The 18,373-nt window shown below is 65.0% G+C and overlaps 2 protein-coding genes across 2 annotated transcripts; both read right to left on the bottom strand.

Moving 5' to 3' along the window:
- Nucleotides 1–4,817: 4,817 nt before the first annotated feature.
- On the bottom strand, nt 4,818–9,762 carry FCRLB (Fc receptor like B). Its single transcript, XM_056137826.1, has 5 exons — nt 9,732–9,762; nt 9,170–9,424; nt 8,262–8,540; nt 7,303–7,575; nt 4,818–5,113 (listed from the first exon to the last, which is right to left on the bottom strand). Exons 1-5 carry the CDS (start codon nt 9,760–9,762, stop codon nt 4,818–4,820), a joined length of 1,134 nt encoding a protein of 377 aa, XP_055993801.1.
- A 1,362-nt stretch (nt 9,763–11,124) lies between these two features.
- On the bottom strand, nt 11,125–17,367 carry FCRLA (Fc receptor like A). Its single transcript, XM_056137764.1, has 5 exons — nt 17,257–17,367; nt 13,563–13,727; nt 13,204–13,473; nt 12,634–12,906; nt 11,125–11,578 (listed from the first exon to the last, which is right to left on the bottom strand). Exons 2-5 carry the CDS (start codon nt 13,675–13,677, stop codon nt 11,322–11,324), a joined length of 915 nt encoding a protein of 304 aa, XP_055993739.1. The 5' UTR covers nt 13,678–13,727; nt 17,257–17,367; the 3' UTR covers nt 11,125–11,321.
- Between the last annotated feature and the right edge of the window lie 1,006 nt (nt 17,368–18,373).

The raw sequence follows: 18,373 nt of genomic DNA, 5'->3' as shown, positions 1-18,373 counted from the left end.
TTTTTTAATTTCTTCTCTTGCTTTTCCTTCCCTCCACTCAACCGCGTCCTTCCCATTTTCCTGTTAATTCAGTTTCCTGGTGGATAAATCCTTTTCTTATCCATCACTCTGCAAAGCATAAAGGCATTAGTCCCATGTAATTTAGTTATTTTGGGAGCTCAGTGTGAGAGAGACCTTACATAAGCCAGTCTTTTTTTTTTTATTTTTATTAGTGAAACACCATGAGGTACAGTTGTAGACTTACAAATTTTTGTGCTTGGGTTTCAGTTATACAATGATCGAATACCCATCCCTCCGCCAGTGCCCATTTTCCACCACCACGGGTCCCAGCATCCCTCCCACCCCCTATCCCCCCATGCCACCTTGCCTCTGTGGCAGGGCATTCCCTTCTGTTCTCTCTCTCCTTTTGGGTGCTGTGGTTTGCAAGCGAGGCATTGAGTGGCAATCATGTTCGGTCTATAGTCTACTTTCAGCATGCTTCTCCCATCCTGGGAGGATCCTCCCAACACCCTTTATTTGGTGCTCCCTTCTCTATCTGAGCTCCCTTTTCCCTAGTATGTGTGGCTGGTCTCCAAGCCATGGAGGAAAATTCCTGGTACTAATCTCGGCCATTCTTGGGTGTTAGTCTCCTATTTTGTTACTTTATGTTCCCCAGATACATAGGCCAGTCTTTGTACACGTTTTTTTTTTTTTTAACGCAGCCTGAAACCATTCTTATGTAACCCAGGGGCAGCACCAGTTAAACATTGACACTCTGGAATGTTGAAGAGTGAGCCTTTATTTCCTGCACTTCTACTTTGTTATTCGTTTTCTGTTGGAAATGAGAAACTTCTGCTCCAGTGCCCAACCCCACCCTCCGGTGGCCTAAGGGGTGTGTGAGGTCCTCTGGGGATGAGGAAGGGGCTGTGGGTGTGGTGGGTGCGCCCAGACAGCGGCTGGCTCGGTCACACCTGGGACAGGTGAGTCAGAGCGGTGAATTTCCCAGCTGCCATTTGCACCTCGGCCAGCAGGAGGCGCTATTGGACCTTTCTCTGGGTCTGGGCCGGCCTGTGTCCTGCTGAACCCCAGCCTGGACATTGGGAGGTTCAGATTCAAGTGCATCGCCTGGTCTCATCTGCTCCGGGGTAGAGGGACCAGTTTGCAGCCAGCTCCGTCTAGGAGATGCACAGTAAAACCCTGCTCCTTACCAGGAAGGGATCACTTGCTTCTAGAAAGTTCAGAGCCTCATTTTCCAAATCCAGTCGCTTCGGGGCAGGGGCAGAGGCAGGGAATTCACCCGCTGAGCCCCAAGGCAGAAGTTCTGAGTGGGGGACAAAGGCGGGGAAGGGCGACAGCTGGCAGGAGGGAGGAAGCTGACCAGGCAGATGACTCACTCAACTGGCACCCAGGAAGTGGGTGACCTAGAATTCTGGGAAGCAGCGGGCGCCCGCACCTCCCCAGGGCCCTCATGAAGGAGTTCTGTCACTGTGTCCCTTTCCTGAGGTCACCAAAGCCCACCGGACAGAACGGGGGGCTCCTTCCTTGCCAGGGGCAGGGGGCCGGGCAGAGATAATCAAACACGTTTGCTGACCCCATGTTGGCAAACCCCTCCCATCCCGTAAGCTGATTCCAGCAGGAACTCAGGGTGCTGCTGGGCTCAGCTCTCGGTTCCTTTCTGGCTCCAGGGACACTTGATAAACAACAAGATGAACGGAAACCGGGCGTTCCGTGTCCCCGGGGCCACACCGAGGACAGGGCCACCTCCCCCTCCGAGGCCAGGAGATTCCTTGGGCCCAGGACACCGCCGCCCGGGGTCCCCCCTGGGGGGTCTGCAAAGATGCTCGCAGCCAGAAAGTCTGTTCTTGCCTCTGGGTCCAGCCCGCTGAATCCTGGCCAAAAACAGTAACAGTCGATCCTGGCTGGCATGCAGAGTACATGGCATGCAGAGAGTTAGCAAAAGGCCCCACAGGCCTGGCCTCTGGGCCTGGGCAGGAGAGTGACCCGTGCGCCAGTGAGGGCAGTTTTCTGTCCAGCAATGCGTTCTCCAAAGTGAGAAGGTAACCCTGGCCCGGGTTATAAACACTCCCAGCGCTGTAGGGAACATTGGATGCTGAAACCCAGTCCTGACTGGGCATCGGAAGTATGTATTTCACAGTGGTTCAATAAAAAAGTATCACTGTGTCACTATCACTGTATCACTGTATCACTGTCATCCCATTGATGGTTGAATTAGTAACTGTCTCTTTTCCTCCCAGCCCTGAGATTTCTTTATTTTTATTTTCTTTTTTTTTATTTTTTCTTTATTATTTATCGCTCTGACCCCAATTTTTTTTTTTTTTTAAGATACACTAGGCCCAGGGGCTGGAGCGATAGCCCAGCGGGGAGGGCGTTTGCTTTGCACGCGGCCAACCCAGGTCCAATTCCCAGCATCCCATAGGGTCCCTCAAGCACCACCAGAGGTAATTCCTGAGTGTATGAGCCAGGAGGAACCCCTGAGCATTGCCGGGTGTGACCCAAAAAGCAAAAAAAAAAAAAAAAAAAAAAAAAAACGATACACTGGGCCCAGCACAGGCTCTGTAACTAGATCAAAGGCCATCTCAAGGGCATGCCACAGGGTAACTGCCCCCAGCCCCCTGCTGTCCAGGTTGGTCCAGGCTGGTCCAGACACCCAGAGCTTTGCCACTGCCCCACTCTGCGGGGGTGAGCCTGGCCACAGCACCCCCATCCTGCCAGGGAATGATGCGAATCTCCCAGCTCCAGTGCCAAGGCTTACTCAAGAGCCAGACCCTGAGCTGGGGGGTGGGGGGGCGCTCAGTGGGGGTCACCCCTCATGTCCCCTCCCCTGCCTGGCCCCTCTCACTTCTCAGCAAGTAGGACATGTGGCGGTGATGGAGGGGACAGTCATGTCTCCTTTTGTGGCATCCCTGGCAGACAAGGGCCCAGTGCCAACTCCTCTCATGGCGGCTGTGGACTGTGGGGGGATTTCCAGGGGGCTGCCCCCCTCTTGACCTAACCAAAGTGAGTGAACCCTCCCCTCGGTTCCTGGGGTCCACATTCACCTCTGGCTGGTGGTAAGCCCCAGGGGTCCCCTGGAGAGCCCGGCCCACGGCCTGTCTTATAAGCACAGGGACCCACAGCTGCACATTGTGGGTTGGCCGGAATGTTCCAGACCCTTCCATGCGGCAGTGTGAGCCCAGACAGGCGGCCCCAGCTCACCCCCACCCCAGGGAGGCGGCCACACAGCTCCATCTCCTGCCTGACCCCAGCCAAGGTCAGAACAGTTCCCCTCCTGACCTCACTGACCTCCACTTCCTGTCACAAGGGCTCCTTCTACAAACAGCAGCTTCTTCCTGGGGCTCCCTCTGCACCCCGGAGGCCCGTGTCCCTCCTAAACCCCGCCCCCGCAGTCCCCCCCATGCCCACATGGACAAAGCAGAGACGCCAGACATGAACCCGGAAAGGTGGGGGGGTGCCCCACAGGAAGGGTGGAACTTTCTGGAAATCAGCCTCAGAGCCCGTATCATGCTGAGAACCTTCTGTGACCCACGTGGTGCCCATAAAGCTCTAAGGCTGACCAGAGGATGGGGGTTCTGAGAGTGCCCAGTTGGCGGGGGGGGGGGGGGGGGGAGGGTGAAAACTTCCTTTAGTTCATTTCACAAGGAAAACGCGTGATGGTGACTCTGCTCAGGCACAGTGGGGGGAGGGCCAGTACTGGGGCTCCCTCGGGTGGGGGGGTCCTCGGGTGGGGGTCCCTGGGGTGGGGGCACTGAGGTGGGAGTTCCCTGGAGTGGTGGTCCCTGGGGTGGGGGTCGCTGGGGTGGGGATATCTGGGGTAGAGGTCGCTGGGGTAAGGGGAGGGGTGAAGGGGGAGGAGAGGGGCGCAGGGGGGAGGAGAGGGGCGCAGGGGGAGGAGAGAGGGGCACAGGGTGAGGAGAGGGGTGCAGGGGCGAGGAGAGAGGGGCACAGGGTTGAGGAGAGAGGGGCGCAGAGGTGAGGAGAGAGGGGTGCAGGGGTGAGGAGAGAGGCACAGGGGTGGGAGAGAGAGGTGCAGGAGTGAGGATATGGGTGCAGGGGTGAGGAGAGAGGGGTGCAGGGGTGAGGAGAGAGGGGCGCAGGTGAGGAGAGGGGGCGCAGGGGTGAGGAGAGGAGCGCAGGGTTGAGGAGAGAGGGGAGCAGGGGCGAGGAGAGGGGGCACAGGGCTGAGGAGAGAGGGGTGCAGGGGTGGGGAGAGGGGCGCAGGGGTGAGGAGAGAGGGGCGCAGGGGTGAGGAGAGAGGGGCGCAGGGGTGGGAGAGAGGTGCAGGAGTGAGGATATGGGTGCAGGGGTGAGGAGAGAGGGGTGCAGGGGTGAGGAGAGAGGGGCGCAGGTGAGGAGAGGGGCGCAGGTGAGGAGAGGGGGCGCAGGGGTGAGGAGAGGAGCGCAGGGTTGAGGAGAGAGGGGAGCAGGGGCGAGGAGAGGGGGCACAGGGCTGAGGAGAGAGGGGTGCAGGGGTGGGGAGAGGGGCGCAGGGGTGAGGAGAGAGGGGCGCAGGGGTGAGGAGAGAGGGGCGCAGGGGTGAGGAGAGAGGGGCGCAGGGGTGAGGAGAGAGGGGCGCAGGGGTGAGGAGAGAGGGCCCCCTGACCCCAAGGTGGAGCCAGATGTTGAGAATGATGAGTTAGTGGCCCCAAGCGCCACTGGCGCCTGCACTCAGCCCCCAGGCAGCTGACAGACAGCGGCAGCCCCCTGGGTAGGGGTGAGGCCTGGGGGCGGCACCCGACTCTCCCCCCACCACACACGCACACACACGTCCTCATCAAGGAGGAGGAGCTGCAGACTCTGGGGGACAGGACGTTGCCGCTTTATTCGGCGTCGGCATCAGCCACAGCACAGCTGGAACCACAGAGGTGGCTTGGGGGGCCCAGGGAGGGAGAGGCAGGAAGCGGGCTCAGCCCCCCCAAAGCAGCAGAGGCCGCGGGGGTCCCGGGGGCCTCTGTAGGCTGCTGGGGGACGGCGCCCTGGAGCTCCTGCAGGACGCGCCCCAGGAGGCCCTGGAGCACCCGCATCTCACGCAGGAGCAGCGTGGAGTCCACGCCCAGAGCCCCAGGCGGTCCCTGCGGGGCACAGGTGGAGGGCCCGGCCATGGGGGCCTGGCCTGCTGCAGGCGTGGCGCTGGGGACAGAGGGGACCACCGCTGCCCATTGGGACCCGGGGGGCTTTCTGGTAGGCAGCTCCATGGCCCCAGGCACCGCAGCTGGGGCAGATGTGGGGGCCTCATCCCCAGGATAATCTGTGAAGGACACGAGGGGACCCAGCTGGAACCACAGGGTGGTGGTAGGGGCAGGGGAAGCAGGGGTACAGGGGCAGGGTGGAAGGGGTACAGAAACAAGGTAGAGAGAGGGTGCAGGGGTGAAGGAGGAATGCAGGGTAGGGGAGAGAGGGGCAGGGCTGGGGAAAGAGGGGGCACAAGGGTGAGGAGAAGGGTGTGCAGGGTTGGGGTGAGGGGATGCAGGGGTGGAGAAAGGGGCATAGGGGTGGAGAAGGGTGCAGGGGTGTAGAGAGAGGTGCAAGGGTGAGGAGAGGGGTGCAGGGGTGAGGATAGAGGGATGCAGGGGTGGGGAGAGGGATGCAGGGGTGTGGAGAGAGGAGTGCAGGGGTGGGAGAGAGGCGCAGGGTGAGGGGAGGGATGCAGGGGCGAGGAGAGAGGGGCGCAGGGGCGAGGAGAGAGGGGCGCAGGGGTGAGGAGAGAGGGGCGCAGGGGTGAGGAGAGAGGGATGCAGGGGTGAGGAGAGAGGGGCGCAGTGGCGATGAGAGGGGGCGCAGGGGCGAGGAGAGAGGGGCGCAGGGGCGGGGAGAGAGGGGGCGCAGGGGCTACGAGAGAGGGGCACAGGGGCGATGAGAGAGGGGCGCAGGGGCGATGAGAGAGGGGCGCAGGGGCGGGGAGAGAGGGGCGCAGGGGCGGGGAGAGAGGGGGCGCAGGGGCGAGGGGAGGGGCGCAGGGGCGAGGAGAGGGGGGCGCAGGGGCGAGGAGAGAGGGGCGCAGGGGTGAGGAGAGAGGGGGCGCAGGGGCGAGGAGAAGGGCGCAGGGGCGAGGGGAGAGGGGCGCAGGGGCGGGGAGACAGGGGCACAGGGGCGAGGGGAGGGGGCGCAGGGGCGCAGGGGCTACGAGAGAGGGGTGCAGGGGCGGGGAGAGAGGGGGCGCAGGGGCGAGGAGAGAGGGGCGCAGGGGCGGGGAGAGAGGGGTGCAGGGGCGAGGGGAGGGGGCGCAGGGGCAAGGAGAGGGGCGCAGGGGCGGGGAGAGAGGGGGCGCAGGGGCGAGGGGAGGGGGCGCAGGGGCGAGGGGAGAGGGGCGCAGGGGCTACGAGAGAGGGGCGCAGGGGCGAGGGGAGAGGGGCGCAGGGGCGAGGGGAGGGGGCGCAGGGGCGAGGGGAGGGGGCGCAGGGGCGAGGGGAGGGGGCGCAGGGGCGAGGGCAGGGGGCGCAGGGGCGGGGAGAGAGGGGCGCAGGGGCGAGGGGAGGGGGACGCAGGGGTGAGGAGAGAGGGGCGCAGGGGCGAGGAGAGGGGCGCAGGGGCGAGGAGAGAGGGGTGCAGGGGCTACGAGAGAGGGGCGCAGGGGCGAGGGGAGGGGGCGCAGGGGCGGGGAGAGAGGGGGCGCAGGGGCGAGGAGAGAGGGGCGCAGGGGCGACGAGAGAGGGGCGCAGGGGCGAGGGGAGGGGGCGCAGGGGCGGGGAGAGAGGGGCGCAGGGGCGAGGAGAGAGGGATGCAGGGGTGAGGAGAGGGGCGCAGGGGCGAGGGGAGGGGGCGCAGGGGCGAGGAGAGAGGGGCGCAGGGGCGCAGGGGCGAGGGGAGGGGGCGCAGGGGCGGGGAGAGAGGGGGCGCAGGGGCGAGGAGAGAGGGGCGCAGGGGCGACGAGAGAGGGGCGCAGGGGCGAGGGGAGGGGGCGCAGGGGCGGGGAGAGAGGGGCGCAGGGGCGAGGAGAGAGGGATGCAGGGGTGAGGAGAGGGGCGCAGGGGCGAGGGGAGGGGGCGCAGGGGCGAGGAGAGAGGGGCGCAGGGGCGAGGGGAGAGGGGCGCAGGGGCTACGAGAGAGGGGTGCAGGGGCGAGGAGAGAGGGGCGCAGGGGCGAGGAGAGAGGGGCACAGGGGCGACGAGAGAGGGGCGCAGGGGCGAGGGGAGAGGGGCGCAGGGGCGGGGAGAGAGGGGTGCAGGGGCGCGGGGAGGGGGCGCAGGGGCGACGAGAGAGGGGCGCAGGGGCGAGGAGAGAGGGGGCACAGGGGCGAGGAGAGAGAGGCGCAGGGGCTACGAGAGAGGGGGCGCAGGGGCGCAGGGGCGGGCGGGGGGCGCTCACCGGCGCCGGGCGGCGTCCAGGGGCTGCGCTTGCGCACGCTGCGCGAGGCCGTGGCCGCCTCGCACCAGTAGGCGCCCAGGTCGGGCGCGGGGCGCGCGGGGACCGTCAGCTCGGGCGCGGGTCCGAAGGGGCGCAGGGCGCGGCCGCGGCGGTAGAAGGCGAAGAGCAGCGTCGTGGCGCGTCGGCGCGGGTGCGGGCGCGTGTCGCAGCGCAGCACCAGGCCGCCCGCGGGGCCCGGGCCGGCGGCGCGCAGCACGGGCGCGGGGAACAGCTCTGCGGGCCGAGGGGGGGGGCGCTGCGGGGAGGGGCGCGGGATCGCGGGGAGGGGGGCGCGGGGAGGAGGGCGCGGGGAGGGGGCGTGGAAGGGGGCGCGGAGAAGGGGCGCGGGGAGGAGGGCGTGGGGAGGGGGCGCGGGGAGGAGGGCGTGGAGAGGGGTGCGCGGGGATGGGGGCGCGGGAAAGAGGGCTTGGGGAGGGGGCGCCTGGATGAGGGCGCAGGGCGCGGGGAGGCGGCGCGGGGAAGGGGCGCGGGGATGGGGGCTTGGGGAGGAGGGCTTGGGGAGGGGGCGCGGGGAGGCGGTGCAGGGAAGGGACGTGGGGAGGAGGGCTTGGGGAGGGGGCGCGGGGAGGAGGGCGTGGAGAGGGGTGCGCGGGGATGGGGGCGTGGGGAGGGGGCGCGGGGCGGCGGCGCAGGGAAGGGATGCGGGGAGGAGGGCGTGGGGAGGGGGCGCCTGGATGAGGGCGCGGGGCGCGGGGAGGCGGCGCGGGGAAGGGGCGCGGGGATGGGGGCTTGGGGAGGAGGGCTTGGGGAGGGGGCGCGGGGAGGAGGGCGTGGAGAGGGGTGCGCGGGGATGGGGGCGTGGGGAGGGGGCGCGGGGCGGCGGCGCAGGGAAGGGGCGCGGGGAGGGGCACCCGGGGATGGGGTCCCGCCCCGCCCCGCCCCCGCGGTCGGCGCCGCACCTTGCACGCGCACGGCCACCCTGGCGGAGAAGAGCGGCGCGCTCTCGGCCGCGCCCTCGGCGGGGATGCGCATGGTGCCCGAGCACTGGTAGTGGCCGCTGTCGCCGGCGCGCGCCTGGGCCACCGTGTAGTTGGCGCCCGCGGGGTAGTAGCGCACGGCGCGGCCCTCGTGGTAGAAGTGGAGCCGCTGGACCGGCCGGTCGGCGCGCGCCCGGCAGCGCAGCACCAGGGGGTCCCCCTCGAACACCGCGGCGGGGGGCGCCTGCAGGATCAGCCAGTCTGGGGGGCCGGGGGGGCGGCTCGCTCACTCCGGGCTGGCCCCCACCCCGGGACCACCCCCAGGACGGCCCCAAACCTTCACCGCCGCCCCAACAGGCACGGAGCCCCCCTCCGCGCCCCCCCAGCCCGGTGCCGGGGTCCCCCAGGGCCGAGTCAATGGACACCGACCACAGACGCGCGCGGTCAGTCCCTGCACCCGCCGGAACCTGCCGGCCGCGGCCACCCCTGCTGCCCCGCGCGCGCGCCTGGCTGTGCCCGTCTCACCCCCTGCAGGGCCATTGCGCCCTGAGGACAGACTGGCCAGCTGGGTCGGTGCCGTGGCCCGGCCGGACTCCGTCCCGCTGGGGGTCTGCAGCCCCCTCTGGGGCAGCGCAGCCCCGGGGCCAATGGTCAGCACCGGCTGTTCCCGTGAGCTGCTCGCCCCGCGGGATTCAGCCCCGCAGTGGACAGGGGCCAAGCCAGACCCAGTCGGGGACTGGCCACTGGCGCTCACCAGCCAGCGTGGGCACCCCCAGCAGCCAGCCCGGGGGGCCCCTGCCCGGGTCCCATGCGCCTTTCCCTCCGGGCGCCCTGCCTGGCCACTGCCCCACTCGCCCCTGCAGGAGGGCGAGGGGGCCGGGGGCACTCACCGTTGGACACCGAGAGGTGGACAGGGTCGCTGACCGGGGCGCCCCGCGTCTGGCAGCGGTACACCCCGGGGGCCTGCACCTCGAGGGTCCTCGTGTGCGCCGGCAGCAGCAGGTGACCGCGGTACCAGAGGGTCCTGATGGGCCGCGGCTCCAGGATCAGGGCGTGGTGGCCGGCGCAGTGCAGGGTCACGCTCTCGCCCCGGAAGATGGTGGCCCAGGGCGGGTGCACGGTCAGCACCGGCTTCTCCAGAATCGCTGGACCCGGGCAGAGAGCGCTGCGCTGAGGGACCCCCGGGCCCGCCTCCGCCCCACCCCCAACTGCGGGGAAACTGAGTCACAGGACGCCCCAGGGTGGGCTGGCGGGTAACAGGGGCGCAGGGACTCACCACCTTGCCCTTCGGCTGCAGCTGGGAAGCAGAAGGGGGAGAAGCGAGTTGAGTTGGGGGTGGGGGAGTGGGGGGCGTCCTGACCACACCCCCCACCCCCACCCCCGCCCCCCACTGATCAGGCGCTGCTGGGACCAGGGAGGGCGTGCACACCCCCAGCCTGGCCCCCAACTCACTCAGGAGCACGAGGCCAGCCAACACCCACATCGCTGCTGCTGGGGGTCGCGGGGTGGTCTGCAGAGAGGCCACGGGGGCTGCAGAGTCCCAGGTCCTGAGACAGACTTGCAGTGACCGGATTGCAGGTCTAGGCTGGGGGTGACCCTCACGTCACCAGCTCCCCACCCCAGCCCGAGGAGGCAGCTCAAGTCCTTCTGGTCCCCCTCGGCCGTTCCCTGCCTCCTCCCTGACCCCATTTCAGGGACGCCGGGGTGGCAGGGGGTTCCCCCTCGTCCCTGCGGGCAGCCCAGCTCCCTCAAGCTCATCCATCAGCCCGCTGTCCCCCCACGACCTTGCTGGGGTTCCCCATCCTTCCTTCCTTCCTTCCTCCTGCCCCGACACGACACCCCGGAGCCCCAACCCTCACCTGGGCAGGAACCAAGTGTCTGCAAGGAGGCCAGCTCGCTCCGGGGCCTCGGGGAGCCCGAACCCCACGTTAATACTTAATGCATTTTCCATCGGAGCTCGGCTCCGGCCCTAGTCAGAGGCCCCGCCTCCCCGGGCACCTGGGCAGAGCTGGACTTAGGGGGATGGTCACCCCCCAGGCGGCTCTTCCCCTGCCCCAGGGCACTGGCGCCCCATCTAGGCTGCCTCTGGCGCGGTGGGGCTGGCCGTGCCCTTGGGGGTCTTCAGCTAAGATGCAGGAGCCCGGGAGCCTGAGAATCAGGGGTGGTCTTCATAGCTGGCCCATAAATAAAGACTTTTCCGGTGCTGTTGGTGGTGAGGGCAAAAAAAGTTGTGTGTGTGTGTGTGTGTGTGTGTGTGTGTGTGTGAGACCACACCTGGTGGTGCTGGGTCCAGCTGAGGACACCCCCTGTGTTCAGCCAACCCCCAGACCCCTTCATGTGAAGTTTTGAATTGATTATTTTGTTTTGGGGTCACACCTGGCGATGCCCAGGGGTTCCTCCTGGCTCTGCACTCAGGAATTACTCCTGGTGGTCCTTGGGGGACTCTATGGGATGCCGGGGATCGAACCCGGGTCGGCCGTGTGCCAGGCCAACGCCCTCCCCTCTGGGATATTAGGGGGCCCCTGTGTGAGTTTTCAAATGCTAGTTACAAGGGAACAACGTCTTAAAGATCGGGGGGCTCTCTGGGACCCCAGGAGATGTCTAGAGCATCAGCCCTTGGGGCTGGAGTGGCAGCACAGCGGGGAGGGCGTTTGCCTTGCACGCAGCCGACCCGGGTTCGATTCCCAGCATCCCATAGGGTCCCCCGAGCACCGCCAGGAGTGATTCCTCAGTGCAGAGCCAGGAGTCAGCCCTGAGCATCGCCGGGTGGGACCCCAAAACAAAACAAAACGAAAAGAGTGTCAGTCCAGTGGATCACACCATTTATTAAGGGGACCCCATTCCACGCTGCCACCCCATGCCAGGTGGCAGAGTACCCCCACTCCCCTCCGCGGCTCTGCACTGCCGAGCTGAATGTGAGGACGGCGCCCGGCCGGCCCCTAGCGTGTCTGGATTCCATCCTCGGCCCGTCAAAATAAACCGAAAAGAGGAACAGGAAACGCGGTTCTGAGCCGAGAACGGGGCGGCTGGCTGGGGTGGGCCTCACTGCTTCTGGGTTCTGGGCGCCGCGGGGGGCTCCCCTAGCCGCGCCGACAGCTCCCTGAGCTCCACCAGCAGGTGGCCCAGGAGTGCTTTGACGTCCCCCATCTGCTGGAGGAGGACCCCCAAACGGTGGTGCAGGTGGGGGTCGGGGCCCCGCGGGGGGGAGGCCCTGGGGTCCTTGGAGGCTGGGGTGCCCCCAGAGCGCTTGGGTCCTGGGAAGTCCTCGGCTTCGGTGGCTGCAGACACGTTAGCTGGGCCTGGGGGTGGGCAGGGGACAGAGGGAGGGGTGAGCCTGGTTCCGGGCCCACCAGCAGGTCCCCCAGCTGGGAAGTTCCTGGGTTCGATCTCCAGCATCACCAAAGGGTCCCCTGAGTACTGCCAGGAGTGAGCCCTGAGCGCAGAGCCGGGAGTCAGCCCTGAGCACAGAGCCGGGAGTGATCCCTGAGCACAGAGCCAGGAGTCAGCCCTAAGCACAGAGCCAGGAACCGACCCTGAGCACCAAAACCAGCAATAAATAAATCTGAGCTAGGCTATCACAGGATCCCAGAGACTGGGTTCTGGCCCCCCAAAAAATACTGCTAGGGTGAATCAAGGCTCCTGGGAGTTGGGGGCTTCACACACACAAATGAGAGAAAAAAGAAACACTCCTGACCTGGTGTGATTTTCCTGTCCCCACCCTTGGTGTCTGGGACCCCCAAGAGGGACCCGCGTCCCTTCCCGACTTTCACAACCTGACTTTAAGCTTTTATATTTTTTTTGCACCTGGCGGGTAGGGGCGTTTGCCTTGCACGCGGGCGACCCGGGTTCGATTCCTCGGCCCCTCTCGGAGAGCCCGGCCAGCTACCGAGAGTATCTCGCCCGCACGGCAGAGCCTGGCAAGCTCCCCGTGGCGTCTTCGAGATGCCAAACACAGTCACAACAAATCTCACCATGGAGACGTGACTGGTGCCCGCTCGAGCAAATCGATGAACAATGGGTGGACAGTGCGACAGTGGGTCACACCCAGCGATGCTCAAGGCTTCCTCCTGGCTCTGCACTCAGGAATCACTCCTGGCGGTGCTCAGGGGACCCCATGGGATGCTGGGAGTCGAACCCGGGTCGGCAAACACCCTCCCGGCTGTGCTATCGCTCCAGCCCCAGACTTGAAGCTTTAAGCTGCTCCTCTCTGCAACTCGGGGCACGGGCAGCCTCCCTCGGGGGTACCTTGGGGACTTGGACTGTCCACACTGACCGCACCCCCGATCCAGCTGTGACCCTGTCCTGGGGCCTCACCCACCCACGCCCCTCTGACCCCTGCAGCTCCCGCACTCACCTCGCACCCGGAGCCCCAGCCTGGCGCTCCGCTTCCTCACGTGCCCGTCCTCCGTGGCCGCCTCACACCAGTAGGTGCCCGCGCGCGCCTGGGGGACGTGGAATTCCGGGGAGTTCCCGGGACCCCGCTCGGCCCCGCCGGGCCCGTAGAAGGAGAAAAGCAGGTGCCGGGCGGACTTCAGCGGGGACAGCGTCGTTTGGCAGCTCAGGGTCACGGAGTCGCCCTCCGCGGGCTCAGGGGGGGTGGCCCTGAGGGTGGGTTCTGGGAACAGCTCTGGGGAGAAGCACAGGGTGGGACCCTCGGCACCTCCGTCCACCCCAGAGGCGCGAGGAAACGGCCACCAGCCCTGACTCCGCCCGCCAGAATCTCTCTCTCTCTCTCTCTCTCTCTCTCTCTCTCTCTCTCTCTGTAGGCAGAAAGGTCTAGAAAGACCCAAAATTGAGGGACACCGATCACAGTCCCGATGCCCATTGGTGACTGCTGAGAGGTGATTGGAGGGTAGCAGGACACTGCCTGGCGTCCCTCCGGCAGCCCCAGGGTCCCAGGGGCAGCTGTCCCCGTCCACCTCACCTCGGACGACGATGGCCACAGCCGAGGCCGTTTCGGGGGTCCCAGGCCGGCCGGGGCTCTGGAAGACGCCGCTGCAGTGGTAGCGTCCACTGTCGCCCAGCTGTGCAGTGGGGATGGTCAGCTCCCGGGCGGAGTCGGGCGGGCCCAGGGCAGCGCCGTCGCGGTAGAAGGTTACGTGGGCCAGTGGCCAGTCCTGCCAGGCCTGACAGCGCAGCACCAGTGTGTCCCCCTCAAACACGGGCCCGACCGGGCCCTGCAGGGCCAGCCAGTCTGTCGGGGGCGAGAGCTGGGGTCACCCCAGGGACCCCTGTGCTTTCTGGGGTCCCAGCGGGGAGCAGGGCCGAGTGGCCAGGACTCACCGTAGGCGACCACCAGGTGGAAGGGCTGGCTGAAGGTGTAGCCGCGCACTGGGGTGTCGCTGGGGGCCGGGGGGACGCAGTCCTCGTTCCCGGGGGGCCCGTCACACGACAGCATGTCCAGGCCGGTGGCTGCAGGGGCGGAGGGTCCCAGAGAAGCCGACCAGGCTGAGGCGGGCGGGGGGGCTCTCGCCGCTGCCAACAGCCACGAGTCTCCCCTCAAAGGGCAGCCCCCCACCCCGACCCCCCGCCGCCCGCCAGAGGCCGTCCACCTTCCTGCGTCCGGCGAGTGCCCGCCCTGACCCTGACGCCCACTCACCCAGCAGCAAGCGCGCGGCCCAGAGCAGGGCACGGGTGATGCCCAAGGGCCTCATGGTGGCTGTGCTGGGGTCCCCAGCCGCAGACAGGCCACCCCGGGGAGGCAGAAGGGGAAGTGAGTCCAACCGCCGGCCTGATTGGTTCTCTGCCCGCACCTGCTCTGCACCTGGACGCCCGGCCCCGGCTCTCTGCACCCCCAGGCACCACCCAGGAACACCCCCGCCCCAGCTCGGGCCCCCACATTACCTCCCAGTGGAGAGTGGAGGCTGGAAGGTGCCAGAAAGGACTGGAAGGCGCAGGAATCCGGGGGAGCCGTGGGGAGGGGTCAGGGTCTGGCCTGATGTGTGCCAAGGCTCCACAGACACACAGTGGGGGCAGCGGGGCCAGGGGAAGAGTCCCCTCGGAGGGGGGCTCAAACGTTTCCATGCTCTTAGCTCATTTCTGTGGTCTTAGTTGGGGAGGAGGAGGAGGAGGAGGAAGAGGAGGAGGAAGAGGAGCAGGAGAAGGACGATCAGGAGGAGGACGAGGAGGAGGAGGAGGAAAGATGAGGAGGAGGAGGAAGAGGAGGAGGAAGGGGAAGAAGAGGAGGAGGAGGAAGGGGAGGAGGAGGAAGAGGTGGAGGAGGAGGAAGAGGAGGTGGAAGAGGAAGAGGAGGAAGAGGAGGAGAAGGAGGAAGAGGAGGAGGAGGAGGAAGAGGAGCAGGAGAAGGACGATCAGGAGGAGGACGAGGAGGAAGAGGAGGAGGAGGAAAGATGAGGAGGAGGAGGAAGAGGAGGAGGAAGGGGAGGAGGAGGAAGAGGTGGAGGAGGAGGAAGAGGAGGTGGAAGAGGAAGAGGAGGAAGAAGAGGAGGAGGAGGAGGAGGAAGAGAAAGAGGAGGAGGAGGAAGAGGAGGAGGAAGGGGAAGAAGAGGAGGAGGAGGAAGGGGAGGAGGAGGAAGAGGAGGAGGAGGAGGAAGAGGAGGAAGAAGAGGAGGAGGAGGAGGAGGAAGAGAAAAAGGAGGAGGAGGAAGAAGAGGAATAGGAGGAGGAGGAAGAAGAGGAGGAGGAAGGGGAGGAGGAGGAGGAAGAGGAGGAAGAAGAGGAGGAGGAAGGGGAGGAGGAGGAGGAGGAAGGGGAAGAAGAGGAGGAGGAGGAGGAAGGGGAGGAGGAGGAAGAGGTGGAGGAGGAGGAAGAGGAGGAGGAGGAGAAGGAAGAAGAGATGGGAGAGGAGGAGGAGGAGGAAGAGGAGGAGGAAGAAGAAGAGATGGGAGAGGAGGAGGAGGAGGAAGAGGAGGAGGAGGAAGAGGAGGAGGAGGAAGAGGAGGAAGAGGAGGAGGAGGAAGAGATGGGAGAGGAGGAGGAGGAGGAAGAGGAGGAAGAGGAGGAGGAGGAAGAGGAGGAAGAGGAAGAGGAGGAAGAGGAGGAGGAGGAAGAGATGGGAGAGGAGGAGGAGGAGGAGGAAGAGGAGGAAGAGGAGGAGGAGGAAGGGGGAGGAGGAAGAAGGGATGGGAGAGGAGGCGGAGGAGGAAGAGGAGGAAGAGGAGGAGGAGGAGGAGGAGAGGAGCCCGCAGGCCACGGACGGGGCTGGACCATCAGCCCCCGCTGGGGCGGCGCATCCCAGGTGCTGGGGCGACTCCAGGCAGGAGCAGAGGATGGGGAAGGGGCAGGGCCGGCTGCCCCTGCCCTGCTTCCCGGGGGGCGCTCAGCCCGCTCCAGGCTCCCCTCCCGCCCACCGCCTCCCTCCCGAGCGCCTGGGTGGGGTGGAAGGAGAAGCCGCCCGCCCCTCACCCCTCAGCCCTGCAGCCGCCGCGGGCCCGGAGGGGGTGGTCCTCAGCCCAAAATATGCCCCCAGTCACATTTTCCACCGGGGCCAGGTGGCTCCAGGGACCCGGGGCGCGCGGATCGTGTGGGGAGAAGTGAAAGTGTCAGAGATGGGGACACTCAGCGCTGCCGCCTCGGAAGCCGCCGTCCCCCCCCCCCCCCAGCACCCCTGCACGTTACCCGCAGCTGGAGACCGGGGCTCGCCTTGCAGACCACACCCGGGTGCCGGGGAGCCCCAGGGGGCCTGCGAGCCTTCGCTGCAATTCCCAGCCCAGCCTCCGTTGTTCTGGGCTGACGCTTCAGTGCTCGGGGGTGCAGCCACACCCAGTTTGTGGGCTGGAACCCTGGGCCCCGCCGTGCAGGTCACGCGTGACCCCTGCGTGCTTTCTCCGGGCCCTAAAATGGACTTTTTTTTTCTTGCTTTTTGGGTCACACCCGGCGATGCTCAGGGGTTTCTCCTGACTCTGCGCTCAGGAATCACCCCTGGCGGTGCTCAGGGGACCCTCTGGGATGCTGGGAATCGAACCCGGGTTGGCCGCGTGCAAGGCAAACGCCCTCCTCCCCACTGTGCTATTGCTCCAGCCCCAAGATGGACTTTCTTTTTTTCTTTTTTGGGTCCTACTCGGCGATGCTCAGGGCTGACTCCTGGCTCTGCACTCAGGAATCACTCCTGGCAGTGCTCGGGGGACCCTCTGGGATGCTGGGGATCGAACCCGGGCCGGCCGCGTGCCAGGCAAACGCCCTCCCCCACTGTCCTATCACTCCGGTCCTAAGATAAACTTTCGCTATTTAAGTTCACAGCCAAACAGTCAGGAAAAGGCTCAGAGACACCGCCCCCTGCATAAGGCCCCGTCTCCAGCCTCAGAATAAACATGGATGGAGCGAGAGTGCGGGGGGCGGCAGGGGGCTGGCCTTGCTTGCAGCCACTGAGTCAATCCCCAGCACCCTGAAGGGTCCCCCAAGCCCACCAGCAGGGATGCCTGAGCACAGAGCCAGGAGTAAGCCCTGAGCACTGCTGTGAGTGGCCCCAGCTTTCCCACCCACACCACCAAAAAAAAAAAAAATCCAGCAAGTGCAACTAAAGTTACTGAAAACAGAGGTAGTGGGAGGGCAAAGATATGTCTAGAAAGAGAAACCCAGTATCAACAAATACAGCCGACCACAGGACCTTTGCTCAGCCCATCACCCTTTGGACATCCAGATTGTCCTTTACAGGCGGTGCGCTGAAGACAGGCTGGCCCCCATCGGTCAACAAGAAGCAAATATGTCTCTTCTGTCTTGCATCAGTGCAAGACCCCAACCCCGTGAACCCAGGGCTGGACGCAGCTTCCCTGCCCCCCCCGGGGGGCCGTGAGTGCCCCATCAGTCACCAGAGAGGGTCCAGAAAGTTCCTTCCTGCCACCGGAATTGGGCGGTGGGCGATGAAGGAAGATGACCTGGAAGGCACGTTCTCATCTTTCTCTGGCCCTGGGTTCAAGGCTGATACCCAAAGCCAGCAGCAAACAGAGCACAAAAGTGAAGGGCAGAAAAGTGCGCCCCCTGGGGGTCAGAGAGATAGCACCGCGGGGAGGACACTCACCTGGCACAAGGCAGACCCGGGTTCGACCCCCAGCACCCCACAGGGTCCCTGGCGCCCCTCCAGGAGCGATCCCCAAGCATCTCTAGGCGTGGCCCCAAATTTAAAAAAATAAAATACAGGGGCTGGAGCGATAGCACAGTGGGGAGGGCGTTTGCCTGGCACGCGGACGACCCAGGTTCGATCCCCGGCATCCCGTAGGGTCCCCTGAGCACGGCCAGGAGGAATTCCTGAGTGCAGAGCCAGGAATAACCCCAGTGCATCTCCGGGTATGACCCAAAATAAAAAGAAGAAAAAAAAAGTAAAATACAGAGTCTGACCTCCTGGGCCAGCCCGAATCGGCATCTCTGATGCGAGAGAGAAAACATTTCCTCTCTGCGGAAGGCGATTGCAGTTGGGATCATTTCCTGTAACCTCTGGCCGAGGTCAACCTAGAAATACAAGAATGCCCCAAAACCAGGGGTGACAGGGTGACCGGGTCTTGGAGACGCATCCACACAGAACTGCTCGTCCAGAAAATGGGAGGGGCGGGAGAGATAGGACGGCAGAGAGGGCTCATCAGGAAGGGCTGGAGGGGCAGTTGAGGACGCTGGCCCCGCACGCATCCATCTGGACTCAGTTCCCAGCATCCCTCATGGTCCCCTGAGCACCGCCAGGAGTGATCCCTGAGCACCGAGCTAGGAGTAACCCCTGAGCACTGTTGGATGTGGGCCAAAAAGAGAAGACAAAGAGAAAAAAAGAACAAGATGAGGGGGGATCATACCAGATCAATAGGGCAGTGATAATCGATCAATAGGGCAATCATACCAGATCGAAATCATACCAAATCAATAGGGCAATCATACCAGATTGAGATCATAACAGATCACTAGAGTAATCATACTGGATCAATAGGTCAGTCAGACTGGATCAATAAGGCAATCATATCACAACAAGAGGGCTTTCAGACCAGATCAATACTGCATTCATACTGGATCAATTGAAAAATTGTACCAGATCAATAAGGCATTCAGACCAGATTGAAATATAATAGATCAATAAGGCAACCATACCAGATCAATAGGGCAATCATGCCAGACAGATATCATAACAGATCAATAGGGTAATCATACCAGATCAA

The sequence above is a fragment of the Sorex fumeus genome, unplaced genomic scaffold (assembly GCF_029834395.1).
Source record: "Sorex fumeus unplaced genomic scaffold, SorFum_2.1 ptg000127l, whole genome shotgun sequence".
Lineage (NCBI taxonomy): Eukaryota > Metazoa > Chordata > Mammalia > Eulipotyphla > Soricidae > Sorex > Sorex fumeus.
This window is presented reverse-complemented; position numbering and strand designations above follow the sequence as displayed.